The 27,841-nt window shown below is 41.3% G+C and overlaps 1 protein-coding gene across 1 annotated transcript in view; it reads right to left on the bottom strand.

The window, feature by feature from the left end:
• The window catches only part of IMPG2 (interphotoreceptor matrix proteoglycan 2), a 91,398-nt gene that overhangs the window by 33,198 nt on the left and 30,359 nt on the right, over positions 1–27,841 (bottom strand). The window contains exons 4-9 of the mRNA XM_036348896.1: positions 27,723–27,754; positions 20,365–20,414; positions 19,384–19,466; positions 6,599–6,760; positions 2,687–2,745; positions 681–701 (exon numbers count right to left, since the gene is read on the bottom strand). Of these exons, the coding sequence (XP_036204789.1) occupies positions 681–701; positions 2,687–2,745; positions 6,599–6,760; positions 19,384–19,466; positions 20,365–20,414; positions 27,723–27,754 (407 nt within the window). The remainder of the gene's footprint in view (positions 1–680; positions 702–2,686; positions 2,746–6,598; positions 6,761–19,383; positions 19,467–20,364; positions 20,415–27,722; positions 27,755–27,841) is intronic.

The raw sequence follows: 27,841 nt of genomic DNA, 5'->3' as shown, positions 1-27,841 counted from the left end.
TTTCTCTATTGATTTCTAGGGGAGTGGAAGGGAGGGAGGAGAGAGAGATGCAGAGAGAGAGAGACATCAATTGGTTGCCTCCCATTTGCACCCCTACTGGGGCTGGGGAACATGCAACCAGGAATCAAACCCAAGACCCTTCAGTCCAAGGGCCAACACTCTAACAAACCAGCCAGGGCATTCCCTCTATTTAAAAGTACTTGTCAGTATTCAGTCTATAACAGAGGTCTGTAAACTACTGCCTGCAAGCTACATCCAGCCTACTGTCACTGAATTAACAGATCGTATGTTTTTAAATGGTTGAAAAAAATCAAAAGACCAATATTTTGTGACATGTGAAAATTATATGAAATTTATATTTCAGTGTCCATAAATTAAGATATATTAAAACACAGCCACACTTACTTGTTTTCAATATCTCGCCAATATCTACTTTCATCTGATAGTAGCAGAGATGAGTAGCTGCCAATGGAGACCATATGGCCTAAAAAGTTTTAAATATTTACTATCTAAGCCTTAACAGAAAACTTTTGTTAACCCCTGATCTGTACAGAGATGGACACTGATACTGGAAATCATAAGAGAATTGAGCTATGCTCCCTTAAACCTAGGTCTACCACATTTTCTAAACTAACTCCTCATTCATTCGAAAGTACAGAAAGTACTAAAAAGTACCTTACCTGCCATTTTCCTTGGGGGGCCTGGGGAAAAAAAAAGTGTTAAGCACAATTTTAAAATTGTATTTGTCACATCATTCATCAAAGTACAAGTTCTTAATATATTTCCTCTGAAATGTTTCTTTAAGTGAAAATGCTTGCATAGTATCAGAAGCTGACAAATTCCTGTGGATTGAAGGAAGCGAGAAAGGAGGAGAAAGTGTTCCATTTTAAAAGTCTTTACTATCTTTAAACTTTATTAAATACTTTTAAAAGAGTTCATATAAGGTTATCTCTTTATAAATAAACTTTTTCAGTCGGTCAACAGGGGACTCCAGTAGTTGGCATTAACAAAACTAGGAACACTGTTGGGGAGATGCGATGTGCTGTGTAGTATTGAAATCAATGAAAACCAAATCAGGCAACATACAGTAAGGCGCTAAGAGGCTGGGAAAGGTCAGGACTGACTGACTTATAGGATAGTGCCTTTAATATTTATTGACTTTATGTAACAGACACTATTAAGTTCTATTAAGAATTTCCCATGTGCCGGGAACTACGCTAAGCATTTTGCAAAAGTTATTTCAATTAATCCTCATTAAGATTTATTAAGGATCATTAGTACCCCCATTTTACAGGTCAAGAAGCTGAGGAACAAAAAAGCCTAAATCATTTAAAGTATTTCAAAAGTATTATTTAATAAAGCAGGATTAATAGGTAAATTGTCTTTTTTATGTAAATGAGAAGTTAAGACTTGGTAATTTACCCAAAACCATCCAGCCAGAAGTGCCAAAGGCAGGGTTTGCACTCAGGAACATTGACTCCGAAGGCTACGTTGCCTTCCCTGTGCTGCCAAGTGAGGGGATCCCCAAGGCCTCATGTTCTCAGGGGAGCTTTAGGCACATCTGGAGGTGGTAGTCTGTGAAAAAGCACTAAGGTTCTAGTGGAGAGACTGGTTGTGGTGTGAGGATAGATGGAAGGTCAATTTATCATGCTTGCCCTCTGCCCTGCACCAATAATAGCTGAGTGTCCTCAGGCAAACTATGTAAATTTCCTGGGCTCTGTTTTACATATCAGGAACAACGGGGGTAATAACTATCTCATAGCATGGCTGTTGGGGTTAAATGAATTAATATAGATAGACAGCCTGGTACACTGTAAATGCTATGTGAGTGATTGCTGTAATTTCTGGTAAACCCAGAAGCTGTGACAAGACTATGCCACAGTTAAGATGTTGACCCTGTTAATGATGCTGCAAGGTGACCCAGTGCCCCTGCTCAGAGTCCACTGCACCCACTGCTGGGCCACAGCAATCCCCCAGAGGCTCCAACCTTCAAAGTGCTGGATCTGGAATGGAGGTTCAGACAGACACTTAGCTTCAAATTTACAAGCTAATTCACCGGTTCTCTGACTCTGGGCTAAAACTTCATCCCTTTAAACATGTTTGCTGCTCTGTGAAATGAGTATTGATAATAATATGCATTCTGAGGGGGGTGGAGATTAAGTGGGCTCAGGAGATGAGGTGCCTAATACAAAGTACTCACTCAATAAACATCACCAGTGTCATGCAGTGGGTCTGAGCAGGGAAGAAATGCCTCCAAAGAGGTCTCTGACTCACAACTGTCATGTTTGAAAAGAAGGTGAGTGCATAGTGGCCTTACACCAAGACACCACTCACCTCAATGAGACCTGGACAAGCTTTAGTCGGACCTGGAGGTCACATCTAATCTGACGTCAGGCTCCCCTCGGTGCCAAATAAAAGCAGTGCAACATGCCGGCAGCAAGCGGGGGACATGACTTCCCAATTCTTACCCTGGCCCCACTACAGATCCAGTATGTCCCTTGAGTACATTATTTGCCTTTTTGTAATTCAGTTTCCTCACCTGAAATACTAACAATAGGAATATACATTTGCTAGAAATAGCACTGAATGACAGCATTTGAGTCATTTTAAATTATTGTTGTGTATGTAACATACCCAACAGGATAGTCCACTTAAAATAAAGAGTGCATTTTTAAAGTCTATTTACCTGAAGTCAAGTACACGGATGTCCTTATAGCCCGGCAACCCAGTAAATGCATTTTCAATCTGTTAAAAATAAAATTTATAAATAGGTAGAAATGTGGGAAAGGATGCAGAAAATAATGCTTTTAGGAGTAGAATATAAAGTGTACCCTCTACTATTGAAGCTTGAATGCATACACAGAAACACATGGATCAGAAAATTACTAAGAAAATAATAGTTACAATGTTAGAAAATAGTATTTACCACAACACTGATAGGTTTTTCTTTTTCATTTTGTCTTTTAAGGTTCTAATGTGCTATAATATTAATTTTTCTTCAAATTGTAAAGGGCATACTTCTCATTGGCAATTACTGTTCTTTCCCCTATGTGATGAAACGTGAAAAAGAACATTAGTTGCCCAAGGAGCTGTAACAGCATTTTTAAATGTAGTGTTTGGATAGGGAGTCTGGCTACAGCACACAGAGTGACAGTCAGGCGTTCATTTCTGAAAAGTGTCTGGTGGTGTCTGTTTCTTATTCCTACAACACAAGGGAACTGTGGACACAGTCAACATTAGGAAGAAACCTATAGGTCTGGGCTTACCGCCCAGAAGGGAGGCCTTGTTCACTGGTTGTCGCAGAGATGATGAAGCAGTGGCCAGTAAGTTAACTGGACCAAAGATCAATTTATGAGCATCACATCAGTGGGTACCAGTTTTATTTCTGCGTCTGTAATGTCCCACCATGTAAAACAGTACTTGCTTAGTGACTGGAGCAGGGAAAAGAGAATTCTAGACTGGACTAAATAGCTAAAAATAATCAAGTTATACACAAATACCAAATGTTTAACAAGATTTAACATTTAACCCACCACATTTCAGAAGATGCAATCTGACCAGGTAAGTCACGATGGAGCTCACACCAGAAGTAGGGAAGGAAGTTGTCAGCGGACTTGGGAACTCTGTTAGTGGATCTCTGATTTTAAAACCAAGTCCTTGTATAATCAGTAGAGTGAAATTTGTTTAAAGTTTTGGTTCAAAATAAAACAAACTCATAGGTACAGAGAACAAATTGATGGTTGCCAGATGGGAGGGGGGTTGGGTGGCTAGGTGAAAAAGGTGAAGGGATTTAAAGTCCAACTTTGTAGTTACAGAATAATCACAGGGATATACAGCATAGGGAATATAGTCAATAATACTGCAATAACTACATATGGTTACTAGACTCATCAAATAATCACTTTGTAAGTTATACAAATGTCTAACCATTATGCTGGGCAGCTGAAATTAATATAATATTGAATGCCAACTGTAATTGAAAGAAATTAACAAAAAAACAAACAAATAAATCTTGGTTCACTGAAGATCTTCATGCCTTAAGGATACAGAATCCAAATACATGATAATAATAGTTTGCCTTGTTTTATTCTCTGAGAAGAAAGAGAGTTGTGTTATAATTCTTAGAGGATGGGGTGTAGATGGGATCCCAAGACAAGGAATCTTAGACTGAGGGATAAGTCCCAGCTGCTTTAGCTGGCAAAGTGGTCATGCATGTCTCTTTTATAGAATTAATACTGCCCTGCTCACCAACCACATCAGTTTCTATAAGATTAAAAGGAATGTAGCTGAAAGTACTCTATTAACTGCAAAATGCTATTTACAGTAATTGCATATTTTTATTATTACTAAACCCATCCTTTGGGGGGCTTTGCCATCTCTTGAGTATAAATACATACAGATATTTTAATTCATCATATCCAGTTAATTACTGTACAGGTGTTCAGGTGTAAGAAGTCATTTTACTTGACTAACATCAAGATTAATAATAGATACAATGTATTGAGTGACTGCTATATGCCTGATTTTACAATATTACTTCTGATCTTGCAACAATCCCAAGAGGTACATGTTTTCCCAATTTTATAGATGAGAAAACTGAGACTCTGAGATGTCAACTCACTTAGCCAGGGTCATGCATTTGGTGAATGACTGAATCCGAACTTATTCAGCCCCAAATCTCTCCAACACCAAATCCTATATTCTTCCCATTGAATTGCATGCCTCTTCCTCTTTCCCCTGACTCATAATAAATACGGTTTAGAACCAGGACCAGGACTGGGGAAACTGGGCAGCTCACCACAAGTTCTTACCTGAATTAAAATAAGGGGACTCTGTGTGACATAAAGGGAGGAACACTTTGAAAGGAAAGAGGAGACCTGATTTCCCCTTCTACTCCAGGGGCTGAAATGACCAGGAACCAGTTACCAGTCCTCCTGGGCCTCATCTATAGATGGATGCTGTTACCCACATGGTTTCTGTGAGCAGCCAGACATCCTGCAGCCTACAGAACTCAAAGCAGTGTGCAAGGACCCTGGGTTGATACTGTAGCGATCTTCAAGCCTGACCTTTCCCTCTAATGTCATATTTGGCATTGTCCCAACTTTATCTTCCTCTTACTCTTCTCATCAAAAAAATATATTTTTTTTTTCCCTCAATCCCCCAAGCAGGCTTTTATTCCCCCATGTGTCTTCCAATATTGGCTAAGAAACAATAGTGAAGGAACAATTCCTGTGACTGTGCCTACAGGGAGAGAGTTGGAGGGCCTTCTTCAGTTTGTAGTAAACATGGTGACAAGACCTTTCAGAGCCTCACCCCAGACCCCACTAAGATGGCCCAGCAGTAGATGTTTTGTTCCAAGTACAGGGACAGGAATGTAGAGACAGGCCAGAGAAGGAACTGTTGCACAGCAGGCCCCAGCCCTTCGTTACCTTCAAACCACCTCAAGCCAACAGCTCCCTGCCTCATAAAGTCCCTGCAGGAGATGGTTTTCAGAGTGTTTATTAGCCTGTCCTAAATATGCAGCCATTCAGAATATTTGTTTACCCAAACACGGAGGCTTATTAAAGGTTCTTTTACCCACGGGCAGAGAGACCCAGACAGCCGATCCAAGACACGATCTGACACAAGGTGGCCGCTGGCCTGGCTGACATTTCTTCCACATGCCGTACAGCCTCCCAACTTGGCCACACAGCTAGGAAAATTAACTGTCTGGCCTACACTCCCCATGTCTGATGGCTGCGATGATGCTGTTTGGCTGAGAGGTGCATATTTTTATTTCTCATCTAGACACAGTGTCTAGGGAAGGAAATTAGTCCGAGGTGATGGAATTGAAAAATGTGGCCAAGAAGAAACCCATCGAGAGGGAATGGAAAAGAAATAAACAGGAAGGAATGGTGTGCCCCGTAATTGGAGAGAGAGGACGATGGGCACTTACTACACGAGAGCAAAGGCATGCAGGGGACAAGGTGGGTCATTTTCGACTGAAGGAACCTTGAGTTCAAGTTCCATATAGAATTCTTCCAGGAAGGAAAAAAATCATGAGGTGATCTATTGCCTGATTTTTTAAAGAAACCCTTTATTAAAAATACCTACTCCCAAGGAACAGAGGTAGAAGGGACATTGACTGATCACTGGATGCCGTTTTGTCCTTTGAACTTGGTACCATGTCTTACCAGTTTGAACAGTGTGAACTGTTCAAAATTTTTCAATTTAAAAAAGTAGAACTGAGTATGAAAATTAAAGAAATTAAATATGTTTCGCAAAGAAAAACAACACATTGTATGTAGTTCCTCAAAGAGGCTCATTTTTCACAGGACACAGTCTGCCTTGGCTTTGCAGCAAATGTTGGAAATAGCATTTATTTGTTAGATAGCAAATGTGTGAAGATTTTGTTTCAATGAAATAACCCATCTGTCTTTCAGTGAACTTTCCACAGAGCTTTCTGAAGACATTGCTAAGTCATCACCCCCGAACAAAGCAGATGGAGAGCTTGAATCCAAAAGCTACTTCTAAGCATTGTGGTGAATATGGGACATTTACCCCAGAAAACTGTCTTGCTTATTTAAAAAATGAATAAAAACAAACAAAAATCACTCACCTCTGCGATAAACTCTTCTACAAGGCTCTGGTGGTGGAAGCTAGCGGGATCCCGTAGTTCTTCCCTGTATTGCTCCCCCAAAAGGTGGATACTGAATTCTGCAATCTGCTCAGCTGCTGGTTTTGTGGATTCTTCTATCACAGTCTCAATTTCATTGCTAATCTGAATGTTTAGGAAAAGAACAATAAATGTCAATCTTTACTCATTCAATCAACAAAAATGTATTGATTGTCTACTATATGCCAGATACTATGCCAAAGGCAATTTCTAATGATGCTCTTCTATATAGTGTTTGAATTTGGAACTAATTGGGTAAACTTTCAGACATAGGTTAATATTAAAATTGCTGTGCATTTGTACATTCCTTTGAACACACAATGATTAGTTCAGGGAAAGATAGAACATATTTCAAAGATAACCACCAAATTTGACCATTTGTGAGTTAAAACAGAGTTTACTGTGCTAAAATTATCATCTAGAAATAGCTTAGAAGCTTGTTTCTGAACATTGTTTATATTTTTACAAATTCTTTAATGTCTGGCTTAACGATGACAGCTGGATTCTCAAATCTGTTTCTGCATTAACCCTTTGCGGTCCAATGTTATTTTTGGAATTCAAACAGTCTGGTCCAAATTAATTGACGGGATTGAATGTTGAACTTTTTAATGTTCTTATTGCTCGACGTTGGACCTGCTCCTAGCGCCTGGTCTGTCAAGTCAGCCTCAAGGTTGGACCGAAAAGAGTTAATCAGTTCCAATATTTTGTTTTAGTTTAAGTATGTGAAGAAAATCTAGCCATACAGATAAGTATGCAGAAGGAAGGAATATATTAACAGCCTTTTCAGGTAATTGTGGATTTCTTTCTAAATACTACACCAAGGTCAAGAGGTGGTAGTTTCCTTTATTTTTTTTTAATATGTTTTTATTTTTCAGAGAGAGGAAGGGAGAGAAAGAGAGAGATATAGAAACATCAATGATGAGAGAGAATCATTGATTGGCTGACTCCTGCATGTCCCTTCTGGGGACTGAGCCCACAACCCGGGCATGTGCCCTTACTAGGAATCAAACCGTGACCTCCTGGTTCATAGGTTGACGATCAACCACAGAACCACACCAGCAGGAAAGAGGTGGTAGTTTCTTAATTGTTAATTGCTATATGGAATCTGAAACCATATCACCAAACTTTTTGTACTATGTATCATTAGAACCCAGGTTTTCCAGTGGCCAAGGCTGGAATAATTAGAGTGACAAAATGAGTACTGAATTATAATCCAAATAATAAAATGAACATTTATGAGTCCAGCCCTAGCCTGTTTGGCTCAGTGGATAGAGTGTTGGACCCCCGGACTGAAGGGCCCTGGGTTCAATTCCAGTCACGGGCACATGCCCAGGTTGCAGGCTCAATCCCCAGTGGGGGTTGGGGGGACGGCATGCAGGAGGTAGCCAATGAATGATTCTCTCTCATCATTGATGTTTCTACCTCTCTTTTCATCTCTGAAATAAATATATATTTTTTTAAAAAATTCATGAGTCCATGCTAATGTGATTTAATAAATAAATCTGAGAGAAGTGACAATAGTTTCTTAAAAAAGAATTCCAGAAAAACAGCTTTATTGGGGGAACCAAGATGGCGGCATAGGTTAACGCCGGAGTTTGCTGCTTTGAACAACTACTTCAAAAGTGAAACCAAAAAACGGAAGGGACATCACCCAGAACCACAGGAACGCTGGCTGAGTGGAAGTCCTACAACTAGGAGGAAAGAGAAACGCATACGGACACTCAGAGGAGGCGCAGTGCTGAAGTCAAATTCTGAGGTGCGGAGTGCGCGGAGCGGGCTGGCGGCGGAGGGCGCGGTTGGCGTTTTCAATCTGGAGGGAGTCGCAGACTCTGAGCTCCAGATCCGGGCGAGTCTCTAGGGACCCAGACTCAAACGGGAGAAGCGGGACTGTCTGGCTTGGGTCAGAGCGAGTGCAGCTTTCTCTCTGAGCTTTGCAGCGGGTGCTGGGACTCAGAGAGGCAGAGCCCCCGGGGACAGGACTGAGAGCCGCCATAACTGCTCTCTCCGACCCACCCTGTTGATCCTGTGCGACCCGCCCCGCCCAAGCCCTGCACAGAGGCATTTGCTGGATAGCCTCAGGCAAAGGCTAGATTAGCACCTCCCTAGAGGACAGAAGTTCTCTCACTGCTGACACAGCTGATTCTCATAGCCACTTGGCCTGGAGGTCAAACCCTCCCTGGTATTAGCTACAACAAGGTTTAACTATAAGACTGCGAACAAAGACCACGAGGGGGTGCACCAAGGAAGCACAACAAAATGCGGAGACAAAGAAACAGGACAAAATTGTCAATGGAAGATATAGAGTTCAGAACCACACTTTTAAGGTCTCTCAAGAACTGTTTAGAAGCCGCCGATAAACTTAATGAGATCTACAAGAAAACTAATGAGACCCTCGATGTTATATTGGGGAACCAACTAGAAATTAAGCATACACGGACTGAAATAACGAATATTATACAGACTCCCGACAGCAGACCAGAGGAGCGCAAGAATCAAGTCAATGATTGGAAATGCGAGGAAGCAAAAAACACCCAACCGGAAAAGCAAAATGAAAAAAGAATCCAAAAATGCAAGGATAGTGTAAGGAGCCTCTGGGACAGCTTCAAGCGTACCAACATCAGAATTATAGGGGTGCCAGAAGATGAGAGAGAGCAAGATATTGAAAACCTATTTGAAGAAATAATGACAGAAAACTTCCCCCACCTGGTGAAAGAAATGGACTTACAGGTCCAAGAAGCGCGGAGAACCCCAAACAAAAGGAATCCAAAGAGGACCACACCAAGACACATCATAATTAAAATGCCAAGAGCAAAAGACAAAGAGAGAATCTTAAAAACAGCAAGAGAAAGAAACTCAGTTACCTACAAGGGAATACCCATACGACTGTCAGCTGATTTCTCAACAGAAACTTTGCAGGCCAGAAGGGAGTGGCAAGAAATATTCAAAGTGATGAATACCAAGAACCTACAACCAAGATTACTTTATCCAGCAAAGCTATCATTCAGAATTGAAGGTCAGATAAAGAGCTTCACAGATAAGGAAAAGCTAAAGGAGTTCATCACCACCAAACCAGGATTATATGAAATGCTGAAAGGTATCCTTTAAGAAGAGGAAGAGGAAGAAAAAGGTAAAGATACAAATTATGAACAACAAATATGCATCTATCAACAAGTGAATCTAAGAATCAAGTGAATAAATAATCTGATGAACAGAATGAACTGTTGATTATAATAGAATCAGGGACATAGAAAGGGAATGGACTGACTATTCCTGGGGGGGAAAGGGGTGTGGGAGATGCGGGAAGAGACTGGACAAAAATCGTGCACCTATGGATGAGGACAGTGGGTGGGAGTGAGGGTGGAGGGTGGGGCGGGAACTGGGATGAGGGGAGTTATGGGGGGAAAAAAAAAAGAGGAACAAATGTAATAATCTGAACAATAAAGATTTAAATTAAAAAAAATTAAAAAAAAATAAAAATCAAAAATCAAAAAAAAAAAAAAGAATTCCAATTAATAAATGCAGAAGGAATGAGGAGACTAGAAATCACTACTAGAACATACAGTAATAATTGCTTAAGCTCATCTAATACAAGTCCCTCCATTTGATACACAAGAAAACCAGGGATTGGAATGGAAGAATGGCTAGCCTGCGGGCTCACAGCCAATGGGAGAGTCAGGAAGAGAACACAAGGGCTTCATCACTGTGCCATTTCATCTCTGATGGATCACATAATCAGCGACTTTCAAAACTTTAGAAGATCCCACCATGGCTTCTGATGCTTGAATTCTCTCCACACTATCCCTGACAACAGGCTGCTCATCCTCAATTTCAATGGCTCTGATGAGAAAGAGTCATGACCTTCAAAGGCAGACCATTGCATTTCCAAAAGAAGCTCTCATGGTTATAATGTTTTCAATATTAAACCCAAATTTATTTTCCTGTAAGTGTTAACCATTGATCCCAGTTCTATAACCTGGGACACCTATAAACACTGTGGTCACCAGAGAGCCCTTCAAATAAATACAGGCAGCCATCATGTCTTTCCTGACTTCTCGCTGGTTCCTCTCCTGCAGACACCTCTCAGGCTTGTATGTCTTCCTCACAGTGTGGCACACACCAATGAGGCCCAATGACCACTTCCCTTGTGATAGATTCTATATCTGTATTATACAACCCAAAATCACACTACCTTTTACTAGGTGATTCTCCCCCCGGAACTGCATCATACTGCTGATTCATACTGAGAGTAACACCAACACAAACTCTTAGTCTTAAATGGAATTTTGTACAAGACTTTGCATTTTTCCATCTTAAATTTTACCTCACTAGATTTGGGCAGAAACTTCCACTTCCAGTATTATTTTAAAAGACATATGCTTAGTAACCTTACTGCTACATAATGCCTAAAATGCTGAATAAGTATATTTAATGTTTTGAAAGCATAGCTCATTTGCAAGAAAGAAATCCCCAATAGGTCAATAAAGATTAGAGGAATCCAGGGAGGTGATTGAGTGTTGTTTGTGTACATGGTGTAGCTGCTGATCCCTTGAGGCCTCAGCTTTAGTTTTACCTTTTATCACAAAGTGGAAGGTCTGCACATGTTTAAAATCAGACCAAAGACTCTCACATAAAGTAAGGATTCTAAAAGCTCTATAGACAGTTTGAAACAAATTAGACTAAGTTGAAGGGAGAATTAATGAACTGAAAGATGTATTTGAAAGCAAAACAGAAAGATGAAGAAATTAAAGTTATTAGAGAAATAAACATGAGAAATAAAATGAGGTCAGACAGATATAATCATAAGGGATAACAGCTGAGAATTTCTTTTATAACCATTTTTGTGAAACTGCAGAATCCCAAATACTGTATAGTATTTTACATATATATAGTATATGGGATATACAGAATTAGGGATTTTGCAGTTTTACAAAAATGGATATAGATGTATATTTATGTTTACTTATTTTGCTTTGGATTTGTTGTATTTCCTTATTGTAAGGCTTTATGTCTATCATACATTCTGAGAAATTCTCAGCTGTTATCTCTTGTGATATATATATATATATATATATATATATATATATATATATACACACACACACACACACACACATACATACATATATCCTATCTAATAAAAGACAAAAAGGGTAATTAACCATACCTCTGCTACACTTCCCATTGGCTAATTAGGGCGATATGCAAATTAACTGCCAACAAAGATGGCGGTTAATTTGCATACATAGGCACAATGATGGGAGGCGAAAGGGGAAGGACGGAAGAACAGTGATCGGAAACCCAGGCAGCAGGCAAGGGGGGGGGGGGGGCCGGCCTGCGGCCCAGTGGTTGCCATGGTGATCGGAGGGAGAGAGAGCCGCATTGGGATCGGAGAGCCAGGGCGCAGGTGAGGCAGCACCCCGGCACTCCAGCACCTGACATGCAAAGGTCAGGGATGAAATGACTTTTCTCAACCACATCTGCAAATATCCTGGAGAAGGCATCACTGAAGAGTTCACAACAACTCTCTTACTTGGCAAGGAAGAAAACAGTTGGCAACGGAAACAATCCCTTACATCAAAGTTAAGGTACCTCTGAGTAAAAAAGAATATTTCCAACGTAAAGGAGGGAGCAGGCAAAAATAATAGGTTCTCATGACTTCCACTGAAGTTTGAGCATATGACAGAGTCAAAACGAACATACAAATTAAAACAGACAGTGGACATTCAAATGACCCGAATCAACTGTCACTGTTTGTCCCAATAGCAGCAATGCTTATGTGATAATATAGTTTAACAAACATACAAAACAAGTCACATGATAAGAGAGGTTTGGCTTCTAAAGTAAATTGAATATGTTCTTTAAAAATTCTCATGTCCTCCCCTCTGACTATAATTCTTAATTTTCCAATCAGAAAATTATTCCAGGTAATCCAGTAACATGTAGAACTCCAGTAACTTAACTTATTTTAAAAAACAAACATCCCAACCATTTTTAAAATATTTAAATTGATATTTTAGGGTTAAAATTATAGAAGATATTTAGATCCAAATACATTTTCTGAATAGAAAATATTTCAGTTTTTGATTTAAAAAAATAAACATAAAAAAATATGTGACACACTTTCCCAAGGAACTCTGAATTAGTACCTTTCCCTCTAATTTTCTTCAAATTAAGAGAATCTATGGAGTTTCCTATACTGCACAAGTTTTAATGAAAGAAAGTAAGACTTTTTAAGAGCATCAAATACATGTTTTCTTATTTACAAACATCTATACTCTCCTCTCTCTCTCTCTCTCTCTCTCTCTCTCATATATTCTTACTGATTCAGAGAGGAAGGGAGAGGGAGAGAGATAGAAACATCAATGATGAGAGAGAATCATTGATCGGCTGCCTCCTACACGCCCTGTACTGGGGATCAAGCCCACAACCCAGGCATGTGGCCTGACCTGGAATCAAACTGTGACTTCCTGGTTCATAGGTCGATGCTAAACCACTGAGTCACACCGGCCGGGCTCAATTCTTATTTATAAATTCATTCCAAGGACATATACAGCTTGAAAAGCTTTGGAAGTAGTTTCAAAAAAAACTAGCTTTTAAGTAACAAGAAAACAGTTATAGAAGAAAGTTTAAATTAAAAGGAAAAAATTGTTTTCATTTATTCAAGAGTGGGAACATCCTCCATGAAAATGTATACCTTGACTGTGGATGGCTGGGTGGCCTTATCACACCTTAGGAATTCAAATGCTTTTTACAATGAAAAGAAAGAGAGTTTCATCTCATTTCTCTCCCAGGGTAGATGTCTGCCAATAGAAGGTGGACATCAATAAAAGGAGGGGCTTGCACAATCAATCCAGAAAGTCAGCAATCTATGAATAATCCAGAACCGAATATTTATCTCCTCTGCCTCACACCCTCCGTCCCGGCCAGTGAGCAAGATAATTACTCTCAAGTCAAGCTAAGTGCCCCCCAGTCACAGTGGCCCAATGCTGACATACAAAGCATACAAATAATTCTCACTCTGGAATAAAAGTGACAACTTTCTTGGAAGAAAAGCAGATACTGTAAATTTCTCAAAGTCTTCCTGAAACATTTTTTAAAGTAATTTTTACTTCTTTAGAAAAAATGCATACATGGCAAACCATCTGTAATAAAAGGCCCATTCTATAAAATTTTACCTGGTCCTACTCATATCTGCAATCATAACCATATTTACAGACAAATATATCTATACTAATAAAAGAGTAATATGCTAATTAGACTGGGAGACCTTCCAGGAGACCTTCCAGATGTTCTTCTGGACAAAGCCATGGTGGGGCCAAGGTAGAGGCAGTTAGAGGCCAAGAGGGGAGGGCAGTTGTGGGTGATCAGGCTGGTTGGGGGCGGGGTCATTGGGGGTAAGCAGACCAGCGGGGGGCCAGTTGGGGGCAAGCAGGCCATCAGTGGGGGTCAGTTGGAGGTGATCAGGACAGCAGGGGAGCAGTTTGGAGTGAGCAGACCAGCAGGGGGACAGTTGGGGATGAGCAGGCCAGTGGGGAGGGAAGGTAGGGGTGAGCAGGCCAACGGGGGGGAGTTTGGGGTGATCAGGCTGGTGGGGGGGGGGGCATTTGGGGGCAAGCAGGTCCGCAGGCAGAGTGGTTAGAGGCAATCAGGCAGGCAGGCAGGCAGGTGAACGGTTAGGAGGCAGCAGTCCTGGATTGCGAGAGGGATGTCCAACTGCTGGTTTAGCCCTGATCCCTGTAAACTGGCAGTAGGACATCCTTCGAGGGGTCCCAAATTGGAGAGGGTGCAGGCCAGGCTGAGGAACACACCCTCCCCTGTGCACGAATTTCGTGCACCGGGCCACTAGTATAGATATAGATATAGATATAGATATAGATATAGATATAGATATAGATATAGATATAGATATAGATATAGATATAGATATAGATATAGATATAGATATAGATATAGATATAGATATATATACTAGTGGCCCAGTGCACAAAAATTTGTGCACTCAGCGGAAGGGGGGGTCCCTCAGACCGGCCTGTGCCCTCTCGCAGTCTGGGAACCCTCAGGAGATAACGACCTGCTGGCTTAGGCCCGCTCCCAGGTGGCAGAGGGCAGGCCCAATCCCTAGGTGCAGCCCCTGGTCGGGCTCAGAGCAGGGCTGATTGGGGAGTTGGGGTGCCTTCTCCTGTCATGCACAGAGCAGGGAGGATTGGGAGGTTACGATGCCACCCTCAGTCATGCTCAGGGTAGGGCCCATTGGGGGGTTGGGGCACCGCCCCCTGTCACACTCAAGGCAGGGTCGATGGGGAGGTTGCGGTGCCACCCCCTGTCATGCACAGAGCAGGGCCCATCAGGGAGGTTGGGGCTCCATACCCTGTTATGAACAGAGCAGGGTCAATCAGGGGGTTGGGGAGCTCCCCCCTGTCACTCACAGAGTAGGGCCGATAGGGGAGTTGGGGCACCGCCCCCTGTCACATTCAGGGCAGGGTGGATCAGGGGGTTGGGGCGCCGCCACTGTCACACTCAGGGCAGGGCAGATGGGAAGGTTATGACTCTACCCCATCACACACAGAGCAGGGCCCGTGGTGGGGGGAGGGGTTGGGGCGCCACCCTCTATCACCCACGGAGCAGGGCCGATCAGGTGGTTGGGGCGCCGCCACTGTCACACTCAGGGCAGGGCCAATGGGGAGGTTATGGCTCTACCCCATCACACACAGAGCAGGGCCCATGGTGGGGGGGGGGAGGTTGGGGCGCCGCCTTCTAACACCCACAGAGCAGGACCGATCAGGTGGTTGGGGCGCCGCCACTCTCACACTCAGGGCAGGGCCAATGGGAAGGTTATGGCTCTACCCCATCACACACAGAGCAGGGCCCGTGGGGGGGGAGGGGGGGGCGGGTTGGGGCACCGTCCTCTAACACCCACAGAGCAGGGCCGATCAGGTGGTTGGGGTGCTGCCACTCTCACACTCAGGGCAGGGCCAATGGGGAGGTTATGGCTCTACCCCGTCACACACAGAGCAGGGCCTGTGGAGGGCGGGGGGGTTGGGGCCCCGCCCCCTGTCACACACAGAGCTGCAGGGCGATCAGGGGGTTTGGGCGCTGCCCCCTGTCACGCTGATCCCGGTGCCGGGAGGCCTCTCGGCTCCACTGATCCCGGTCCTGGGAGGCATATTACCCTTTTACTATATAGGATAGAGGCCTGGTGCACGGGTGGGGCTAGCTGGGTTGCCCTGAAGGGTGTCCTGGATCAGGGTGGGGGTCCCCACTGGGGTGCCTGGCCAGCCTGGGTGAGGGGATGATGGCTGTTTGCAGCTGGTCACACACCCTTCAGGGTGGGGGTCCCCACTGGGGTGCCTGGCCAGTCTGGGTGAGGGGCTGAGGGCTGTTTTCAGGCTGGGACTGAAGCTCCCAACTGCTCCTTTTTTTCTTTTTTCTTTTTTATTCTGGGCCAGCTTTAGCTCTGAGGCCTCGCTGCTGAAAACAGGTTTCTGGCCTTTGTTTACCGTCTGTATTTGATACAATGTTGCGGTCCAGCTGGCTGAAGCTCCGCTGAGTAAAGCAGGTTTATGGGTTTTTTTTAGCTTCTTTACTCGCAACATAGTTGCTGAGAGTTGCAGCTGAGAGGCCGGCAAGTCAGGCGGGAACGTTGGAGTCCTCCGTCACTGAAGCAAGCAAGCCTCCCTATTCGCATCAGCTGCCTGGCTGCTGGCCGCCATCTTGGCTGCCAGTTAATTTGCATATCTTGGCCCTACTCTGTGAGTGACAGGGGGATTAGCCAATGGGAAGGGTAGCGGTCGTACGCCAATTACCATGTTTCTCTTTTATTAGTGGAGAGAGAGAGAGAGAGAGAGAGAGAGAGAAGACAAGGAATATTTTTAAAAGGGAGCTCCTTTCAAAGGGATCACAATGTCCTGAAACAAGAGAATCCCCATGCAGTTAAATGTATTATTTGTAGTTCATTGTATATATATTTATACTTAAGTTTATTGCATCATAAACTACATATAATTCATTTCAATAATGCATATTTTGCTTTTTAAAATAACCCTGTTTGTTATCTTCATGACTCTCAAGTTAAAGAATCCCTTGTGGGGAAGAATAGGACTTGTATTTGCTTGCATGTGCCTTTAAGAAGCCTGGAGCCTGGCTGGTGTGTCAACCTATGAATCAGGAATTCATGGTTTGATTTCAGGTCAGGGCACATGCCCAGGTTGTGGACTTGATCCCAGTAGGGGACATGCAGGAGGCAGCAGATCAAAGGTTCTCTCTCATCATCGATGTTTCTATCTCTCCCTTTCCCTTCCTCTCTGAAATCAATATTTTAAAAAATGAAATCTGGAATAATTCACAAGAATATAACAAAAGCAATTGCCTGATAGGGTGTGGAAAAGGGTAGTATAGAGTGGAAACTGGGAAGATGACAGGGTTAAATATGTGACCAATTATCTCTTATATTTGTAATTCTTAGACCCATGTGAACATAATATCCCTAAAAAAATAAGCAAAAAAAAAAAAAAAACAACAAAAGGACTTCCAAAAAAAAAGTAGACAAAAACAACCCGAATAACAACTGAGCTGATCGGTAAGTTCCCAGTTGTAACAATAAAAATTAGAAAATAGTGAAATAAACCTTGACCTCAAAAAAATACCTCCATCAAGAATTTAATACAGATTTAAAATATTTTTCTAAAATAAGGGAATAATAAAGATATTTTCAGGTGATCAAAAATTGAGATTGAACCAGTGAGAGACTTTCACTAAAGTAATATCAGGAGCATATATATCAGAAGGAAAGTTAGCCTCAAATAGATGTCTAAAATGCAAAATGCAAAAAAAATAATTTTAAGAAAATAAAATGATAAACATCATTTATCAGTGTACATAAATGTAAAATAAACTTTACTATATAAAAAATATCGTATAGTCTAAGTTATAGGAGTAAAAAGAGAGAAAACTAAAGTAGAGGGAGGAAAAGAACAAAAATAGAATATAAATCAGTAGGGTGGTCATTTGAGGTACAGTATTCTAATCTTCCCATGTTGCTCAGGATAAGGACAAAGATTTTGAAACATTTAAATTTTGATAAATAAACATGCATTATAACTTATAGTGTAACTACAAACAAAATAGAAAAAGTATATGATTGCTGAAATGGTAGATGGAAAAATATATTAGGAAAAACTGAAATGCAAAATTGTACCTTGGGTTTTATTTTGGACTAATTTTTGTTACGTATTTCTATAGTGTTTTGTTCTATAAATTAGCTTCAAATTACCCTTTCTGTTTGGGATATTAATATTCCAATTGATTATACACAATTCCTTCATTTCTACTATAGTAAATTTTATCTCGTTCTATAAAACATTCCAGACCTAAATCATAATTATTCTGATTCAAGTTCAGAACTACAGTATCACTTTTTATTCATTCATTCACAAATATTTCTCAAGTGGTGATATTTTTAGCACCATCAACTTTGAACACAGTGGTACTGAAGGTAAAAGTACTGATTTGGGCATCAACTCAGGCATCCCAATCTACTACCAGCCTTGTTCAGTTATAGGGAGGCTGGTGGGGCAGAGTGGGTGATTTATTCTGATTTTATATGTTAAAATGTTGAAGTTTAGGAAGAGAAGATGCAAGGTAACTAAACTGTGCCTTTCTAGTGAATATGTTCAGTCAGACTTTGCTATATATTAAGTAATCAAGAATTTATAAACCCCCAAAATTTAAAAATACATATTTAACAACATTTCTAATCCAACATGTCCACCTTCCTGGGCAGTGTGTACTTTTTAAAGAATCTGAATGTGGTAAAAAAAAAAAAATCAACTTAATGTTGTACAGTGGCCAGGTTACTATTAATAATGATGTATGTGAAAAGAATGGTGCTTCTAGATTTTTTTAAAGTATATTTTTTAAAAATATATTTTATTGATTTTTTACAGAAAGGAAGGGAGAGGGATAGAGAGTTAGAAACATCGATGAGAGAGAAACATCGATCAGCTGCCTCCCGAACATCCCCCACTGGGGATGTGCCCGCAACCGAGGTACATGCCCTTGACCGGAATCGAACCTGGGACCCTTGAATCCACAGGCCGACGCTCTATCCACTGAGCCAAACCGGTCATGGCTTAAAGTATATTTGTATTGATTTCAGAGAGGAAGGGAGAAGGAGAAATAGAAACATCAATGATGAGAGAGAATCATTGATCGGCTGCCTCCTGCACACCCCACAATGGGATCAAGTCTACAACCTAGGCATGTGCCCCTGACTGGAATCGAACCTGAGAACCTTCAGTCCGAAGGCTGACACTCTATCCACTGAGCCAAACCAGCCAGGGCTGCTTCTAGATTTTTTAATGACATAAAATCTATATCCTTTCACTCTGAAGAAGAGGAAGCTAAGTCCTGACTGATTTAGGGATAGAAGAATATAGGTAAATGTCCCCATAGTAAATTATGTCCCGTAGCCCACAGGAGACGGTGAGTGGGCTTACCACGGACAGTTCCCCAGATCCCGAGCCATCTCATTTACAAGTTGAAGCCCTCTCTCGCCAAAAGCAGTTTTACTTGACTCTCCAAGGAATCTTTTTAATGCACTGGTTTTAGAATCCAAAACATTTCCACCAAAGGAACCACAGGAAGTCCTGTGTACTCTGACAATGGCATAGTAACCTCCCTTAACCCCTGTTCTCCATGTTATAAACTAAACAAAACAGAGCGTCACTCACACTCTCCTCTGGCCTCCCCAAGCTGCTCTCTGAGGTACCTGCAGAGGAGGTCACCCCTGGATATGGGATTCTGAGGGCAGCACCTAATGGAAAAAGAAAAACATGTGCATGAATCCAGTCCCTGACCAAGTCCGAACCCATATTAGGAAATAAGGAATTGACCTCTAAACCATTTCCATAAGTCATTTGCTTTTTCACTTTGGAAATTCTGTGCATTCTAACCTTAAGACATATTTGCATAGAGTCTTCCCAGGATAAGAAATTATTATGATTCATTCATTCATTCAACAAGCATTTACTGAACACCTAGTACATGTCAGGCTCTATGCAAGATGCTATGGATTCAGACAAAGTCCCTGTCCTTGAAGAGCTCTCTAGGAAAGGGGACAGACACTGAAGGAAGTGATACTACCACAGAGGAAGGTGGGTGAAGGTTGGAGACTAAGCATGAATTGATCACTGTTGAAGCTGGGCCTTGTGCTATCCTAATTTTTGTGTATGTTTGAAATTTCCAATAAAGAGAAGCTTTTAAAAAATTAACAAAGAAAGGAACTATCAATTGACAGGAAATAGAGAGGCCAGAGGAACATGTTAAAGTACATGGCAGAATGCAGCCAGAAAACTCCTTACTCTGGGAAACTCTACAGGACAAATGACAAATTCTGGGCCCAGGAATGTCCTCCCTGTTGCATGAGCAGTGGTTAGAGTGTTTGCCTTACAGTAATTCTTTAGGTCGTACATTTGTTTTAAGCAGTTTTCTGATTTGTATCATACTCGATAACTAAAGGTTTGTAAGTACCCACAACATAATGCCATGAAATAAATGTTTTAATTACTTTTTCTTGAGGCTCTTGAACAACATATATATATAGAGAGAGAAACAGTATTTTTTAAATGTGAGCTGAAAAATGTTTGCTTGCAAGATTGTATTAAACCACAAATAATTTTCAAAGAAAAGTAAGTAAAGGCACAAAAGCATACCTTCCAATGTTGAGGTATCACCAACAGGAACTAGAGATGACAACTCAGGGCTAGGGGGAAAAAATGTTTGGGGTTAATAAAATGATAGAAATGTGAGGGCTTATGTGGTGCTTTCTTTTCCCAAAAAGGAATTAGCTATATTTCCTTTTTTAAATTTTTAATTGATTTTTAGAGAGAGAAACATCAATTGACTGCCTCCTGCACAAGTCTGCACACACCTCACTTTGCCCCCGCTGGGGATCGAGCCCCTACTGGGGGATTGAGCCCGCAACCCACACTGGGCAGATCAGGAATTCATTAGATTTTCAAACAAGGATTCCAAATCAAAGTACTGAATAACAAGTTTTTTTAAAAATAGTCTTCATGCCCTACTAACCAGTTTGGCTCAGTGGATAGAGCATCAGCCTGTGGACTCAGGGGTCCCAGGTTCGATTCCGGTCAAGGGCATGTACCTTGGTTGCGGGCACATCCCCAGTGGGGTGTGTGCAGGAGGCAGCTGATCGATGTTTCTCTCTCATCGATGTTTCTAACTCTCTATCCCTCTCCCTTCCTCTCTGTAAAAAAATCAATAAAATATATTTTTTTAAAAATAGTCTTCATAATTTATTAATTTTCTATTTATTGATTCCTACTCAATTAGAATCATGCTATACAAAGTACTCACCCACTTATTATATCATCCCTCTTCCATTTTATTTCTTCTCAGTTTTTATCACTATGTGAAAGTATTTTGTTCATTTATTATCTACTAGAGGCCTGGTGCATGAATTCATGCACTGGTGGGGTCCAGCCAGCCCGCCCTGATGCAGGCAATTGGGGGCAGGCTGGCTGGGGTGAGGGGCCATGGGCAGGGCTGGGCGGTATGAAGGGCCAGGGGGGGCAGTTTGCTGGCCTACCCCACCCCTGATCAGGGTAGGGGTACCCACTTAGGGGTGGGGCCAGGCAGGGCGAGGAGCCGCAGGCATTCTGGTCGTTCTGCCATTCGGTCAATTGTCATATTACCCTTTTATTATATAGGATTTCTTTATTTCTGTCTCCAATCCCTTAATCTTCTAGGATGGCATTGTCTAATATGGTAGTTACTGGACATACGTGGCAATTTAAATTAACTAAAACTGAATAAAGTTTAAAATTCAGTTCCTCATTCACACTAATCACATTTCAAGTGCTCAATAGTCCCATGTGGTTAATGGCTGCACATTGGACAGCACAGTACAGAGCATTTCCATCACCACAGGGAAAGAACTGCCTTAAGGATCTAAACTCCTTGAGATCAAGGACTTTACCTGCCATGTTCTTGCTGTATCTCCAGCCTAAATAGTATCTGCTATTTAGTAGACATGAAATAGATTTTTTAATATATTTTTATTGATTTCGGAGAGGAAAGGAGAGGGAGAGAGAGATAGAAATATCAAAGATGAGAGAGAATCATTAATTGGCTGCCTCCTGCAAGCCGCACACTGGGGATCAAGCCCGCAACCTGGACATGTGCCCCAACCGGGAATCGAACCATGACCTTCTGGTTCATAGGTCAATGCTCAACCATTGAGCCACGCCAGCTGGGCTTAAATAGATCTTTTTGAATGAATAAATAAATACTATTGGCAAAACAGTGTAGGAGGCATGCGTCATATAGTTGTTAACAAAACACCCATGGTCTATGAAAGTTACAGTCTTCTAGAAAACAGATACCAAATAAATGATTATAAATACAATTAGTACAGATTGAAAAGTACTAACTTCTAAGGGGAACATATAAGCACAACTTTCATCTCATTTGAGAGATCATAGAAATCTTAAAATCACTTTCTCTAAAGAAAGTCGAGCTTGGAGAAATGGCTGCTGTAGGCCACACTGCTAGTAGGCTTTAGGTCTCCCAGCTGTCCTTCAACCACACAACTGAAAGCAGAGATCCCCACTCTGAAGGAAAGAAAGTAGGTTTTTGCAAGTCCAAATTTATATACTCAAAAAATATAAAAATTAAATTACAGTAATTTGGGGAAGTTTTAGAACTTTAAAGTTTGTGTGTATGTTCTAAGGTAATGGGCTATTTCATTACCCTTTTTCGAAGGAGCTGGATGGTGATAACACCAATTTTCAATTCATAGCAATTGAAAACTCTATTCAACTTTACACAAGTCAGCCTCCTAAGACAATTCAATCACAGTCAAAAATGTTTCCCTCACAGACTTGCCAATATGCCATGAGTCCCATCTTTAGAACAACTCCTTTGGATTGCCCTGCTGCTCCAAATTAGCTTATTGGAGGGAGGGGACTCAAAGCCACCACATAAACATGGCACACATCTTCAGGCATCCATTTTACTTGATGCATAGGCAGTTGGAGAGCTAAGTAACAACTGATAAATAATTTAAAATATTTTAATATTTTTTAAATGTGGCTATAGTATGGATTATATAAAGTTTAAATAAATATTAAGATAAAACATGATCATTCAAAGGCATTTCATGCCTGGAACTGGAGTGGAGAGTCAACAAGGGCTATAATCCCTAAACTTTCAGGCTTCAGTAGAAAATTTGAGAAACACAGATTAAAACAAAGCAAAACAACAACAACAAAAAGCATGATTCTTCTGGCTTTTAAAAATACTATCTAAAAAAATAATATTTTAAACTATTACACCCAACCTATCACTATCAGTTATTCATAGTGCATTTGTAGGACAATGCTTACTAAGTGAGCTGTCATCTAGAAGGATCTAAAGCAGTGGTTCTCAACCTTCTGGCCCTTTAAGTACAGTTCCTCATGTTGTGACTCAACCATAAAATTATTTTCGTTGCTACTTCATAACTGTAATATTGCTACTGTTATAAATCGTAATGTAAATATCTGATATGCAGGGTGGTCTTAGGCGACCCCTGTGAAAGGGTCGTTCGACCGCCAAAGGGGTCGCGACCCACAGGTTGAGAACCGATGATCTAAAGGAATATGACATCTGGATAAGTCATTATGATGTGTGATGAGCTGAGTAAACATCAAGAAGCTCCTTTATTTTTTTTCTTTCTTTTTATTGATTTCAGAGAGAAGATGGAAGAGGGAGAGAGAGATAGAAACATCAATGATGAAAATCGTCAGCCTCTTGCATGCCCCCTACTTGGGATCGAGCCCACAACCCAAGCATGTGCCCAGACTGAGTACTCCTGGTTCATAAGTTGACGCTCAACCACTGAGCCACACTACTGGGCAAAAGGCTTTTTGCACTCATATTGGTGTGGTTCAGTTGGTTGGGTGTCATCCTGTGTATTAAAAGGTTCCCGGTTTGCTTTCGAGTCAGGGTACATGCCGGGTTGTGGGCTCAATCCCCAGTAGGGGACATGCAGTAGGCAGCCAATTGATGTTTCACTTTAACATTGATGTTTTTCTCTCCCTTTTCTTTCCTCTCTCTCTAAAAATCAATAAAAAAAATTTTTTTAAAGAGTCTTCTTGGGTTACAGGATGTAGAGCTAAAAAAAAAAAATGAGATTCAGATGCATTTGAAACAAACATTAACATAATTAGTTCTGAATAGGGTCTATCCATTGTCCACAAGGCAGAACCCTTCCCATACCCTCACCTGATACATGAAAAAATGAGGTCCATATGGGTAAAGCCATTTTCCCAGGGTCACCAAATAATGCAATATAACCCAAAGTCACACCTAAACTTTCTAACTGTATCCAGTTCCCTTTTCAACAATAATAACAGCAAGAATGATTACAACTAAATTTCCTAAGCCCTCATTACAGGTCAAGCACTGTGCTAAGTAGTTTATCTTAGTTAACTCGCAACAATCTTAAGAGGAAGATATTAGTATCCCCATTTATACAGATGAGGAAACTAATGCTAGAAGTGGTTAAGAATTTGCTCAGGTGACAAAGTTGGCCAGGGGAAGAGCTGTAATGTAAAATAGACCCATTTGGTTCCAGAAACCTCACTCTTACCCACCTTAATTCCTTACAACACGGCCTTCACGTGGCCCGTATTCTCTAGAAGGGCACCCAACATGGTTTCACCTTATCTTAACGTCAGTGGCCTACCTAAACTAAACAACCTAAAATAAATAAATAAATAAAAAACAACAAAAATAGATAAACTAAACAACCTAAAAGTCAAAGAGTATATATGGCCCCAGAAAAAGGAAGGTAAACCCAGTCAGAGCTGGAGAGCCATAAGCCACCGGGTATAAAGAACAAAGAGGTCAAAGTAAGGCAAAGCAGCCAAAGCACAGCACAGTAATTAGAACAGGAAGTTGGGATGACAACAGTGAAATCAGACCTCACCTGGAGTTGGGCAAATTGTCCCCCACATCAAAATCAGATTTATGCTAATTCTCTACGTAAGCAATCCGATGGAGAAGTGTGCTTACTTCAGAAAAATTACTGAATTCAAAATAACATTACTTTAATGATAAGTAAACAACGCTCCATAATTGAAATTATCTGCCTAACACTCCAACACTAATCCCTCCCCCTCCCCCTCTGTTTTCAAAAGACAGTAAAGAACGCTTAACAACAAGAACCCTTTCACACGTTCTCATCAGGCAGGCCTCCTGAAGGGATCGGCTGAGGTGTCACTTACAACAGAACTAGAACACAGAGTCATGTTGAGTTTGGAGACAGAAATGCTTCTTCATTTCCAAGCCAAACCACAAATTTGAAGTTGTTCAGTTAAGACCTTTAGTTTAATACCAACAGCAAACAACCCCCTGTGGTCTCATTTCCTCAGCTCATCCAGCACATCATTTATTCCTCGCTGCTGCTGCCTAATCATGTCAGTGGAATTCAGGTGGGATTATGTCAGAAAATATCACAGCCACATGGAACAGAAGTGTAAAAATGTAGTGAAACAAGCCAAGCATAATCTCCTGTCTAGATGACTACTCCCCCTGACAGTTTTCTATACTTTGCTTTGTTCTTAAATCTGTTCATTGTAATCAGCATGTGACAACAGAACTCAAGGCACCGAGCCAGAAATCCTGGGTGCTGGTCCCAGATGTATAATTAACTTTGTGCATGACTTGGAAAAATACCTCAGTTGCTCTGAGACTCATCTCCAAAACAGAACCACCTTCCTGCCCTACCTATTTCACAAAGGTATTGATGAAAACTAAATAAAATATCATGTGCAGAGCATTACAAAAAGTACTAAGTGCTAAACCAATATAGGAGAAAACGGGTTACTGAAGCAGTGACATGTGTCATCCCACACAGAATAAAACATTTGCTTAAAAAAAATGTATATTTGCCTTTGTGATCTATGATAGGCATTCTCAACTACAAATGTAAGTAATTGAGATACTCCCCACCCCCCACCCCCCGACACACACACACACCCAACAACAACAAAAAATCCCAAAGAACAGTCCTTACACTGAGAGGTCTGATAATGAACTTGGGTGATTGGGTAGAAATTCAGTAATTCATTTAACAAATATTTAATGAGCACGTGCCCTAAACTGAGCTTTATACTGGTTATTGAGGATATGGTAAGACCCTATAGCAGGGTTAAGCAGCGACTGGAGCCACGTGGAGCTGCCTTCAAAATGTCTAGTTGAAAGACCTTGTATGCAAATATGCATAACCCATGGACACAGACAATAGGGCGGTGAAGGCCTGGAGGAGGGGAGCAGGCTGGAGGGGGTCAAAGAGGGGAAAAAGTGGACATATATAATACTTTCAATAATAGAGATTTATTTTTTTTTAAAGATGTCTGGTTGTAACGGAGACAAGAGCTGGAGGGAAGGCCATTTGTAAAATAGGTCACGTGGCAGAGCCTTGAGCATGTTTAAATACTAATGGGGACGAGTTAATAATGGGAAAGTTGAAGACTCGGGAGAAAGAGAGAAACAATGACAGGCAGAGATTTCTAAGAGGTAAGATGGGTGTGAAGTCCTGAGTATGGTGGGAAATGCTTTTTTTTTTTTTTTTTTTTTTTTTTTTTTGCTTTTTTAAAGATACTTTGGCAGATGACAGTAGGGAAAGCTTAAAACAACACATTGCAGCCCAGCCAGTATGGCTCAGTGATTGAGTGTTGACCTCTGAACCAGGAGGTCCTGGTTCGATTCTGATCATAGGGGAGTGCAAGAGGCAGAAGGCAGCCAATCAATGATTCTCTCTCATCATTGATGTTTCTATCTCTCCTCCCTTCCTCTCTGAAATCAATAAAAATATACATGAAAACCTCAATACTTCTTCAGGTTAAGAGCCATATTTAGTCAGTATTTAAGAACTTCTTAGCCATATAAGATCTATAAAATATGCTATCATTTTTATCAGGTACAACCATGAAGATTACTGGCACTGGCAGGACTCACCAGACTATTTAGCCCCCGCCTGTGTGTTGCAATGGCAATCACAAGAAGCTCTGAGCTCTGCCTTTTGGCCATGAAGAGTCCACACTCAGGAAACCACATGGTCCACATCTGAGTAGGGGCTCAGTCTCAGGCCCCAGCATAGACTCAGTAATAACATTAGCTGTACTAATAAGTGGGACCACAAAGAGTCCTACTTCCCTCCTCTTTACTCATGTTTGATTTGAAACATATGTGTACCACACTACTACTCACATGTACACCCCAGCCGTGCTTTCGCCAGGACTCTGCTGTCAAGACTGGATCTCTGGACACTGACTCACCGACGTGGTTTTTCCAATGTCCTTCCCTTTCATTGGAGGCAAATTTCTGGACTCTGACCTGGATTGTATGCCCTAGCGGTGCTTTGCTAAATACTCACCCATATGCTGGCATAATCTAGATATTCTGAGTATGGAGAGAATTGGAAATCTTTAGCCCCACTAGGCTCAAAATCTCTCACTTTCCATGACCTATTTTTCCTGCTACTGCTCAGGAGCCAGAAATGGCCTTAACCCTAAACCTAAAGACCAATGAAGCCAAGATTCATAACACTAGAGGAGTCATCAAGGTTGTGCTATTCCGATACTTCAAAATCATTATCATTATTCCCCAGTAAAGTGATCCACACCACCACCCATCCTTTAATAAACTATCCTACACTAAGGTGCACCATTTCAGGGCAATTTTATCACTAGCCTGAAAGGCTCAACAACAGTAGGTCATTCCATATTTCATTTCCAGAAATCTATTTTTTCACCCAAGAGACACAACAAGTCTGCCTCCTGGTAAGGTCAGACAGCAAACAAGAGCAGTGGCTGTGGTGGTGGTCTGGGAAGGGGAGTGGCCTCCAATGAGGAAAAGCATTTGGGACTTACCCACAGGCCTGGTCATTGCAAGAACTGGTAAGAAAATAGAGAGTGGCCATTAAATTTGGGGTGAGTCTTGGAGTAAGTATGATACACCTCTGTTGCCAAACATTAACTTAGGGGGGGAAAAAGACACTTACCGGCTAACAGTTTCCTTCGTGTACGCCAGTTTCTAAGAAAAACAAAGATGAAAAAGAAAAGCCTAAGTAAGTTAATGACAGTTAATAAGCTGTAAATAAAAGCTTTGGCATAGAGAATC

The sequence above is a fragment of the Myotis myotis genome, unplaced genomic scaffold, assembly GCF_014108235.1.
Source record: "Myotis myotis isolate mMyoMyo1 unplaced genomic scaffold, mMyoMyo1.p scaffold_m19_p_2, whole genome shotgun sequence".
NCBI lineage: Eukaryota > Metazoa > Chordata > Mammalia > Chiroptera > Vespertilionidae > Myotis > Myotis myotis.
The sequence above is the reverse complement of the archived record's forward strand: the minus strand, read 5'-3'. Positions and strand labels throughout refer to the sequence as shown.